Source organism: Syzygium oleosum, unplaced genomic scaffold (genome assembly GCF_021117445.2).
Source record: "Syzygium oleosum isolate NSW1041296 unplaced genomic scaffold, Sole_v2.1 Sole_v2.01, whole genome shotgun sequence".
In the NCBI taxonomy this organism is placed as follows: domain Eukaryota; kingdom Viridiplantae; phylum Streptophyta; class Magnoliopsida; order Myrtales; family Myrtaceae; genus Syzygium; species Syzygium oleosum.
The window spans coordinates 30,627,562-30,639,556 of record NW_026607485.1 but is presented as its reverse complement, the minus strand read 5'-3'; the positions used below and the strand labels follow the sequence as shown (position 1 = coordinate 30,639,556).

Genomic DNA, 11,995 nt, shown 5'->3' with positions numbered 1-11,995 from the left:
GCATCAGAAAAGAAAGAAAGCAACAATAGAGAGGGAAAGAGACAATAAGGGTACTATATTTTAAATATTCTCAAAGAGGAAAGAAGATTGGGTCTCTTTCTCTGAAGACCTAGGCTGCTGAGTTCCATATATAGCTAAAACGACTCGATCTGCATGTTTTCTTCCAACCGATATCTTCATCGATTCTATAAATGGCCCTCTTTACCAACCCTTTAATTATTGAGAAATGTTCAAGTCCCGAGAGTGGTTAGCACGAATCTTTATTGATGGGGAACGTGTTCAAATCTCAGCCGCAAGTCCTCTTCATGAGTTACATATTTCCTCTCAATAATTGCATCAACGTTTTCCTCGCTGGGCGGAACATGATTATTTTATTCCACGGGCTCAATGTGGTCATTTTGGCCGCGAGCGAAACATGCTTTTAAAGGCTTTCCGCTAGAGTTGCAATGATCATTGGATTCCACAGCCCTCGCCAATATCAAGTGTTGGATGTTTGTTTGTAAAACAAACAAAACAATGCTTTTTCCTTTGTCCCACATAAAAAAGTTTTGGATAAGTGGGCCATTTTATAACTGTGAGTGTCTTCTTACTCCTTAGAGTGAAGACAATGGGATGTGTGCTAGTCCACACAATACCCGCGTGCGGGTGCGCGAATAATTGCGCGATTTTGGCGCACTTAGCACTTTGCACGCTGGCGGTTTAATTAACTCTAATCCCTTTTTTTTTTTATTTCGTAAGGTTATCTCCTTAATCTTTATTAGTTGAAAGGTTGTTTTTTGTTTATTAAATAATTTTTGAAATTATGAAAATTCGGAATTTTATTTATATATATTTTTCATTTTATTTTATTCCGAATTTTACATGTGTCTTTTCAAGACAACTTTTGGAGATTATACTTGTTCAGTTTTCAACCTTTTCCGAAGGATTGCATTTGTTCAGTTTGCAACTTCTTCCGAAGGAATATCTTTGTTAGCTTTGCAACCTTTCGTGAAGAGTTGCCTATGAAGACCGATTTCTATATATGTCAGTTTTTCGCAAGAAGGAAACAATCAATCAATTTTTTTTTTCAAGTCTTCTTTCGAAAAACTACAGCCATCATTTTCAATTGTTTCCTAGAGAGACCCTGGAGAAATACTAAAATTGCTATCTAGCATTCTCATTTTGAGACTTTGTTGTATCCTGGAGGATTTTTGCCGGTGACCATTAGCAACATTGTGGGGCAAATAAATCCTTAAGGAAAGTGATATCACGCCTCAAAGTCCGACTTGATTGCTCTTTGATTCGAAGCCATTCAAATTTTACAACATCAAGTTCGTCCCAACCATGGAGGCTTCATCACCTTACACTTTCCTTTCTCTAATTTTCTTCCTCCTCCTCACTCTCAAGCTCTTCTCTTCGTGGTTGAAGCAACCCAAGAACCTCCCGCCGAGCCCGCCTTCCATCCCTATCCTTGGCCACCTCCACCTCATAAAACTCCCCCTCCACCGAACACTCCACTCCCTCTCCCAATCCTACGGCCCCGTCATCTCTCTCCGCTTCGGCTCCCGCTGGGTCGTCGTCATCTCGTCAGCAGAAGCCGCCAAAGAATGCTGTACTGAAAACGATCTCGTGCTTGCCAACCGCCCCACCAGCTTCGCCACCAAGCACCTTGGGTACGACAGCACAGTTCTTACCCTGGCCTCGTATGGCGACCACTGGCGCAACCTCCGCCGCATTTGCACCCTAGAGATCTTCTCCTCCACCCGTCTCAACTCCTTTTTGCCCATTCGAAGGGATGAAATCAAGCGACTACTGCTTACTCTAAACAAAAGAACCTCATCATCTCCCGGTGACTTCACTAAGGTGGAGCTAAGATCGATGTTCTTGGAGATGATAGTCAACATCGTTGTAAGGATGATGACTGGGAAGAGGTATTATGGGGAAGATGTGACCAATGTCGAGGAGGCTAGGTCGTTTCGTGAGATGATATCTGAAATTCTGCAGTATACTTTCGGTGGTGTGTATCCAGGGGATTTCTTGAGTATTTTGAGGTTGGTTTTCAGGGATTATGAGAAGAACGTGTCTAGGTTGAGCAAGAGGTTGAACGAGTTCTTACAAAATTTGATTGAAGAACACAGAGCTAGTAGCAAAAAGGGTGGTGGTAGGAGTATGGACACTATGGTGGATCATTTGCTTTCGTTGCAAGAGACGCAGCCCGAGTATTACACTGATGAGATCATTAAAGGGCTAACAATGGTACTTAGAATTTCGACAAATCTTTGCATCTCATCCTCATCATGGAATAGTGCGTACACATAAGGCGTATCATCCATCGTGTCTTTTAAAATACATAATTGATTGTTTCAATCTTGTGATAAATCTTGCAACTGAAGTTGGTGCCATATATACGAGTTTCCATTTGAAAAAGGATAACATATTTCCGCAATCAAAATATTTTCTTCCACAAGGAAACAAATGGGACATTGGATTTACGTGATTCGGTTAGTGGGACCTGGTCCATGGGGAGAGCAACACAAGATTCTTGTATAGATCAAGATAAATATGAAGATTTGAACCATACTCAAATCACTCAAATATTTTCAGAGTTTCCTAACCCTCAATTATACTCAATAACTCACAGTATTTAGACCTCACAATGACTCGCGAAACCATATCTCAACCTCACAAATGAACTTAAGAATTTTATCACAAGATCTATTGGTTTTGAAACACTCACAATTTCTTAATGATGTAATTTACGAGCACGGCCTACAATTGATTGTTATGGCGAAAACTTCACTTGCCCTCCTTGGGGTAGAAACCAAAACTCCTCTCTTATATAATATTTGGATCCGAAATAGTTATCCCTTTTATGAAATTTACTCAAATTAGGAAATCACATAAACTAGGAAACATACTTGGATCGGGTTTTCTTTGCGAGATCAAACTCGAGATACAGTGCTAATACAAATCTTATTATGTTTGTTAATGTGTCCACATTTACTCGACCATTTGATGATAGGAAAGCTAAACTTTTCTTTATTATCATTTCTCAGTTACTTTATAGAATTTTAATATTTGGAGAAGATAGTATGGTGGGATACATGGATGATACCGTCATATTCAAGTATTTGATTGTGCAACATAGTAGTATGACAATTTGATGATAATGTATTTTTGTTATATATTCTTCTATAGGTCATGGTTGTAGGAGGCACCGACACTTCTACTACGACAATGGAATGGGCAATGTCGTTTTTACTGTGTAATCCGAATTCTTTAAAAAGAGCTGCTGAGGAGTTGGATAGTGTGATTGGCCAAGAATGCTTGATAGATGAAATAGACATTGCAAAACTTCCTTATCTCCAAAACATTGTATCGGAAACTCTACGTTTGAAACCACCAGCGCCATTTCTTGTTCCACACATGTCATCAGAGGATTGCACCATAGGCGGTTATAATGTACCTCGTCAGACCACAGTATTCATCAATGCGTGGAGCATTCATAGGGACCCGAACTTGTGGGACGATGCGACAAGCTTTAAACCCGAAAGATTTGAAAATGGAGATGATGGGCAATTCAAGTTCTTGCCATTTGGGCGTGGGAGGCGAGCCTGTCTCGGAGAAGACATGGCCCAACGAGTGATCAATTTAGCTTTGGGATCGTTGATCCAGTGCTTTGAATGGAAAAGCATAAGTGAAGAAGGAATTAATATGCCTAAGGGGGTGCAGTTGGAAGCCATGTGCAAACCCCGTAAAATCATGGCGAGGATTGCTGAGCATTGAGTGGGAGTGAAGATATTGCTACTAGTCCGTGGATGGTGTTTGCAAAATTAAATAATCAGTTGTTAAGAACTGTGGCGTGTATGATGATGGTTCAAGTCTTAAAGACAAGTTTCGTTCTATGTTGATCTAAATAAAATAAAACCTTTTTCGTTTCGTCTAGAATGTGACTTTTTATAGCCACAAAAGTGTGAATTTGGCAACAGCATGGTTGCGACTCTAAATTTTGTCCTGCAAAGTTAGTGCGATGTCCATCGAAAATGCTGAAGAAACTTGTGACTCTACGTCATACTTGATAAAGATGGAAGTACGTAAATTTGGAATCAACATAAATTGTGATAATCATGAAGATGAGTTTGAACTTGAAAATGGGATAAGAAGTCCCATTACCACAGAGCAAGGCTCAAGACCCGCCCACGTCACCATTCAGTGGCCCACCACCGGCCATACCCCATACCTAATGAACATGAGATATGCAAACATCACAGTGGTAATGTGTGTTTCCGTCTATGATTTTGAGCAAGAGTCTGTTGACAAATGTTTCGTGCTTTCAATGACGAGACGTGCCCAAAAGTGCTACCTTCTAGGCTCACATGGACAAAGTTTATGGGTAGTGTGAATGATCCGTATTATAGTCCGTTGATCTTCTTTAAATTGAATTAATAAAGACTAAATGCTCAAAAATCATATGCGAGCCCTTAAATTTATGAAAGCCAAGTCTTCCTTTGGCGCCTCCTCAAGAAAAATAATTGGAAGTGGTTTGCTTGATATTATACAAATAACAAACCAATAATAAACCTGAACTTTGCTTGCTATCTCTACATAGTAACAATCATTTCGGAAAACAAATCTCATAACATCACTTAATAGATTACAAAGAAAAGTCAACACTGATATTCGAACATCTTCTCTAAAACTCAAACTCAAACTCAAACTCAAGGTGGTAGGAGAACAAATTTGTTTTAACACTAAATCGAGGAAGAGTCCAAAAAGATGAGCCTTAACGAATAAAGGTGCATCTTAATTTAGAGATGTGACTGACACAACTCCAATGGTACGATCCAGAATACATTGTCCAACACCTTTGGACGTCCGCTTGTCAAATCCATTGACATTTGAGCAAACTTAGTGATTGAATTACCATAGTAACTACTAGTGACAATGAGATATTGATTGCTTTAGTTTATAAAATGGAATGAATGCAATACAAAAATCGCGCTACAAAAGGAAATTTCAAAGGGAGTTTAATTGCAAACTTAACTAAAATCAAATGTGAATAATGTCCATTCTTGAAACTCACCAATTTAAAAGGAGATGAGGTTGATGTTGACACCTAAATTTTGGCGTCCCATTTAGGAATAATTGCTTAGAAAAATTAGGGACTAAACTTTAGCCCCTAACAAAAATATTAAAATTACATTGCATAGCATATAATTTTTTTTTGGTCGAACATAGCATATAGTTATTAGGAGCATAGAAATTGGACTGGCGGTGGTTTAAAGTTCTGAGCTTACTTGAACTAAGCCCGTGAAAGTTTGGTGGACCTGGAGATTTTTTCTCCATGGTATAATCGGATAAATGAGGCAAGAAAGATTGGGCACATGCATGGTCAAAGGAATATATACAAAGGAAATAAAAGGGGAATAATAAAAGATCTTAGCACTATTCATAAATGAGAAAGAAATATTGCACGCGAGGACATATATGTAATCTTTATTATTTGAGCAATGTATCTTTTTCAAAACAATAAAGGGGGCACGTCCTTCACTGAATCTGCAATATATACAAAGGAAGTCAAGATTATTTTATGATTTCTCTTTGATATTTGGGAGCCCACTTTTATTGCGTACGACAACTAAACAGGAAAGAAAGAGGGAATAATCATTTCTTACAGTTAGAGAGCACCATAATAGGGACCTTCACGTGTCAATATGCATCAGAAAAGAAAGAAAGCAACAATAGAGAGGGAAAGAGACGATAAGGGTACTATATTTTACATATTCTCAAAGAGGAAAGAAGATTGGGTCTCTTTCTCTGAAGACCTAGGCTGCTGAGTTCCACATATAGCTAAAACGACTCGATCTGCATGTTTTCTTCCAGCTGCACATCTTCATCGATTCTATAAATGGCCCTTTTTACCAACCCTTTAATTATTGAGAAATGTTCAAGTCCCGAGAGTGGTTAGAACGAATCTTTATTGATGGCGAACGTGTTCAAATCTCAGCCGCAAGTCCTCTTCATGAGTTACATATTTCCTCTCAATAATTGCATCAACTTTTTTCCCCGCAGGGCGGAACATGATTATTTTATTCGGCCACGGGCTCAACTTGGTCATTTTGGCCGCGAGCGAAACATGCTTTTTAAGGCTTTCCGCTAGAATTGCAATGATCATTGGATTCCACAGCCTTCGCCAATATCAAGTTCGCCCCAACCATGGAGGCTTCATCACCTTACACTTTCCTTTCTCTAATTTTCTTCCTCCTCCTCACTCTCAAGCTCTTCTCTTCGTGGTTGAAGCAACCCAAGAACCTCTCGCCGAGCCCACCTTCCATCCCTATCCTTGGTCACCTCCGCCTCATAAAACTCCCCCTCCACCGAACACTCCACTCCCTCTGCCAATCCTACGCCCCGTCATCTCTCTCCGCTTCGGCTACCACCGGGTCGTCGTCATCTCGTCAGCAGAAACCGCCAAAGAATGCTGTACTGAAAACGATCTCGTGCTTGCAACCGCCCCACCAGCTTCGCCACCAAGCACCTTGGGTACGACAGCACAGTTCTTACCCTGGCCTCGTATGGCGACCACTGGCGCAACCTCCGCCCCATCTGCACCCTAGAAATCTTCTCCTCCACTCATCTCAACTCCTTTTTGCCCATTCGACGGGATGAAATCAAGCGACTCCTGCTTACTCTAAACAAAAGATCCTCATCATCTCCCGATGACTTCACTAAGGTGGAGCTAAGATCGATGTTCTTGGAGATGATAGTCAACATCGTTTGTAAGGATGATGACTGGGAAGAGGTATTATGGGGAAGATGTGACCAATGTCGAGGAGGCTAGGTCGTTTCGTGAGATGATATCTGAAATTTTGCAGTATACTTTCGGTGGTGTGTATCCAGGGGATTTCTTGAGTATTTTGAGGTTGGTTTTCAGGGATTATGAGAAGAACGTGTCTAGGTTGAGCAAGAGGCTGAACGAGTTCTTACAAATTTGATTGAAGAACACAGAGCTAGTAGCAAAAAGGGTGGTGGTAGGAGTATGGACACTATGGTGGATCATTTGCTTTCGTTGCAAGAGACGCAGCCCGAGTATTACACTGATGAGATCATTAAAGGGCTAACAATGGTACGTAGAATTTCGACAAATCTTTGCATCTTATCCTCATCCTGGAATAGTGCGTACACATAAGGCGTATCATCCATCGTGTCTTTTAAAATACATAATTGATTGTTTCAATCTTGTGATAAATCTTGCAACTGAAGTTGGTGCCATATATACGAGTTTCCATTTGAAAAAGGATAACATATTTCCGCAATCAAAATATTTTCTTCCACAAGGAAACAAATGGGACATTGGATTTACGTGATTCGGTTAGTGGGACCTGGTCCATGGGGAGAGCAGCACAAGATTCTTGTATAGATCAAGATAAATATGAAGATGTGAACCATACTCAAATCACTCAACTATTTTCAGAGTTTCCTAACCCTCAATTATACTCAATAACTCGCAGTATTTAGACCTCACAATGACTCGCGAAACCATATCTCAACCTCACAAATGAACTTAAGAATTTTATCACAAGATCTATTGGCTCTGAAACACTCACAATTTCTTAATGATGTAATTTACGAGCACAGCCTACAATTGATTGTTGTGGCAAAAACCTTACTTGCCCTCCTTGGGGTAAAACCAAAACTCCCCTCTTGTATAATATTTGGATACGAAATAGTTATGCCTTTTATGAAATTTACTCAAATTAGGAAATCACATAAACTAGGAAACCTACTTGGATCGGGTTTCCTTTGCGAGATCAAACTCGAGATATAATGTCAATACAAATAATAAATAAATCTTATTATTTTTGTTAATGTGTCCACATTTACTCTACCATTTTATGATAGGAAAGCTATACTTTTCTTTATTATCATTTCTCAGTTACTTTATAAAATTTTAATATTTGGAGAAGATAGCATGGTGGGATACATGGATGATACCGTCATATTCAAGTATTTGATTGTGCAACATAATAGTATGACAATTTGATGATAATGTCTTTTTGTTATATATTCTTCTATAGGTCATGGTTGTAGGAGGCACCGACACTTCTACTACGACAATGGAATGGGCAATGTCGTTTTTACTGAGTAATCCGAATTCTTTAAAAAGAGCTGCTGAGGAGTTGGATAGTGTGATTGGCCAAGAATGCTTGATAGATGAAACAGACATTGCAAAACTTCCTTATCTCCAAAACATTGTATCGGAAACTCTACGTTTGAAACCACCAGCGCCATTTCTTGTTCCACACATGTCATCAGAGGATTGCACCATAGGCGGTTATAATGTACCTCGTCAGAACACAGTATTCATCAATGCGTGGAGCATTCATAGGGACCCGAACTTGTGGGACGATGCGACAAGCTTTAAACCCGAAAGATTTGAAAATGGAGATGATGGGCAATTCAAGTTCTTGCCATTTGGGCGTGGGAGGCGAGCCTGTCTCGGAGAAGACATGGCCCAACGAGTGATCAATTGAGCTTTGGGATCGTTGATCTAGTGCTTTGAATGGAAAAGCATAAGTGAAGAAGGAATTAATATGCCTAAGGGGGTGCAGTTGGAAGCCATGTGCAAACCCCGTAAAATCATGGCGAGGATTGCTGAGCATTGAGTGGGAGTGAAGATATTGCTACTAGTCCGTGGATGGTGTTTGCAAAAATAAATAATCAGTTGTTAAGAACTGTGGCGTGTATTGTTGGTTGTTTGTTTGTAAAACAAACAAAATAGTGCATTTTCCTTTGTCCCACATAGGAAAGTTTTGAGAAGGTGGGTCACTTTATATGTGTAAGTGTCTTCTTCAATGTTAAAATGAAGACAATGGGGTGTGGACTAGACTTCTCAATACCTGCGCAATTTTGATGCAATTATTAGGTGTACTTAGCACTTGACACACTCGTGGATGATAATTAGCACTGATCCTCGTTTATTATTTTTATTTATTAAATTTCGAATTTATTATTATAAAATAATAAATTTTATCCTATTGAAACAGTATGACTGTTCGTAATAGAGTTGCGATTATTTTTTTATTAATTAATTTCGAAATTTATTATTTAGCCTAACGGTTATTAGGCGTTCTTACAACCTTTGGAAGAATTGTGTCCCTTCGGACATAACTACTTCACCTTTGGAAGGTTATGTCTTTTCGGACATAACTCCTTCAACGTTGAAAGGTTGTATTTGTTCAAAGATTATTTTTCAGAATTTATAAAATTCGGATTAATAAAAATGATTAAAAAAATATTATTCTCTTATTTTATTATTATTTTATTCCGAATTTTAATTTATCCTTTTTCAACGTGACTTTTGATTTCGTACCAATTCACTATACATCTTTTCGATAAAGGGACGCCTTTATTCGAAAGGCTGCGATTAGTGAATCAGTTTTTTACATGGTTGGATATCAAGTCTCTTTATTTGGATTTTTTAGACACTTTTTCATTCCGAAAAAACTGCAGTCATTCTTTCTAATTGTTTTCCTAGAGAGACTCTGGAGATATACCGAAATTGCTATTCGGTATTCTCAATCGAGACTTTGTTGTATCCTGGAGGAAATTTGCCGGTGACCATTAGCAACTTCGTGGAGCAAATAATTCCTTAAAGAAAGTGATATCACGCCTCAAAGTCTCACTTCATTGTTCTACCCATTTTCGAAGTCAATTTTCCAACAATTTTAAGGAATTATTTGTTCAACAATGGAGTCGGAGACAATCAAAATCATGAACCAAGACATGGTCAAACTGGACCGGTTCGATGGGAACAACCATGCTCGCTGGAGGGACAAGATGATGTTCCTACTTACTGCCCTGAAGATATTCTACATTATGGATCCAAAATTGGCGCCTATTGAAGATCCGAAGCCTACTATTGAGGGAGGACAGCCAAGTGCGGAAGCCGTTGAAAGGGTTAACAAGGAAAAGAGGAAACGTGAGGAGGACGAATTGCTATGTCGTGGACACATTTTGAATACACTGTCTGATAGATTATATGACTTATTCACTGAGATGAAGTCGGCCAGAGAAATTTGGAACGCACTGGAATTCAAGTACAAAGCGGAGGAGCAAGGTACCAATAAGTATTTAATCGCAAAGTATTTTGATTTCAAGTTCATTGATACTAAGCCCTTGTTGGAATAAGTCCACGAATTACAAGTGCTTGTCAACAAAATTCGTGCCCTCAAAATTGAAATTCCAGAAGCCTTTCAAGTCGGAGCAATTATTGCAAAATTGCCTCCAACTTGGAAAGAATATGGAAAAAGGCTGATGCACAAGTCTGAGGACATTTCCTTGGAGCAAATACAAAAACACCTTCGAATTGAGGAAGAGCCACGTTTACGTGATAATTCTGTTTTGTATGACTCCAAGGTAAATGTTGTGGACCGAAAGCGAAAATTCAGCCAGAACTTCAAAGTAAAGAATGAGCATAAATTTAAGAAGACACAAAAGAAGAAAAAGGATAGTTGTTTTGTTTGTGGCAAGCAGGGACACTTTGCTAAGGAATGCATTCATCGCAAGAGCATGTCAAAGGACAAGAACATTCCACTGGTGAAGGCAGATGCGAATCTAGTTGAAGAAAACTATGTGGCCATGATTTCAACCATGTTGTCAAACATGAAAATTTCCGAATTTAAAATTCGATGGCAATAATTTCTGAAGTCAACTCTACTACTGTCCAGTCCGGTTGGTGGTTAGATTCTGGTGCCATAGTCCATGTGTGCAAGGACAAATACTTGTTCAAGCAATTTGAAGAGACTATTGACACAAATGTTCAAGAGGTCCCGATGGCGAATAATGCTCTTGCAAAGGTTGCTGGCAAAGGCACGGTGGAAATAGACTTCACTTATGGAAAGAAGATTACTCTTCTTAATGTGTTGTTCATACCCGAAATTAGGAAGAACCTAGTTTCTATTGATTTACTTTGTAAAAGGGGGTTTCGGGTTTTGTTTGAATCCGACAAGGTTATCTTGTCGAAGAATGGGCTGCTTGTTGGAAAGGGCTATGCCAATGATGGCATGTATCAACTAAGTATCAATAATAAATTTTCTACTTCTGTTTACATTGTTGAGTCTTTATCTTTATGGCATAGTAGGTTGGCACATATAAATATTCGCTATTTAAAGAATATGAAAAAGTTAGACTTGATAAATTTCAACGGTGACATCGATAAATGCGAAATATGTGCTAAGTCTAAATTAACTAAGAAACCATTTCCTAGTGTCAAAAGAAATTCGAATTTATTGGAATTGGTGCATAGTGATATATGTGAATTCAATGGCATGTTAACTCGAGGTGGTAAAAGGTATTTTATTACCTTTGTGGACGACTGCAGTAGATATTTATATGTTTATCTCATGAGGACGAAAGATGAAGCTTTTACCATGTTCAAGAAATATAAGGCTGAAGTAGAAAATCAATTGGAAAGGAAAATCAAAGTTCTACTTTTAGATAGAGGTGGAGAATATTTCTTGAATGAATTTTCTTCATTTTGTGAAGAACATGGTATCATTCATCAAGTTTCGGCACCATACACTCCACAACAAAATGGTTTGGCCGAAAGGAAAAATCGTTCCCTCGGAAAAATGGTTAATTGTATACTTTCGAATTCAAAGCTATCAATTAATCTTTGGGGAGAATCATTGCTTACTGCATGTCATATTCGTAATAGAATACCATCCAAGAGAAATGACATAAGTCCTTATGAAATATGGAAGGGTAGAAAACCAAACTTGTCATACTTTAAAGTGTGGGGGTGTTTGGCATACTACCGAGTACCGGACCCCAAGAGAACCAAACTTGGTCCTAGAGCCATCAAAAGTGTTTTCATTGGATATGCTGAAAACAGTAAAGCTTATAGGCTTCTTGACTTAGAGTCCAATGTCATTGTAGAATCGAGAGATGTTGAATTTTTTGAGAATAAATGTTCAACGGGTTAATTATTGAAAATAATTCAAAACCTGTAGAG

At 38.7% G+C, this 11,995-nt stretch overlaps 2 protein-coding genes across 2 annotated transcripts; both read left to right on the top strand.

The window, feature by feature from the left end:
• Positions 1 to 1,313: 1,313 nt before the first annotated feature.
• Positions 1,314 to 3,806, top strand: LOC115667107 (cytochrome P450 81E8-like). Its single transcript, XM_030588721.2, has 2 exons — positions 1,314 to 2,235; positions 3,178 to 3,806. The coding sequence occupies exons 1-2, from the start codon at positions 1,324 to 1,326 to the stop codon at positions 3,763 to 3,765; spliced, it is 1,500 nt and encodes a 499-aa protein (XP_030444581.2). The 5' UTR covers positions 1,314 to 1,323; the 3' UTR covers positions 3,766 to 3,806.
• A 2,389-nt stretch (positions 3,807 to 6,195) lies between these two features.
• Positions 6,196 to 8,513, top strand: LOC130137445 (cytochrome P450 81E8-like). Its single transcript, XM_056308751.1, has 3 exons — positions 6,196 to 6,522; positions 6,938 to 7,105; positions 8,058 to 8,513. The coding sequence occupies exons 1-3, from the start codon at positions 6,196 to 6,198 to the stop codon at positions 8,511 to 8,513; spliced, it is 951 nt and encodes a 316-aa protein (XP_056164726.1).
• Positions 8,514 to 11,995: the final 3,482 nt, after the last annotated feature.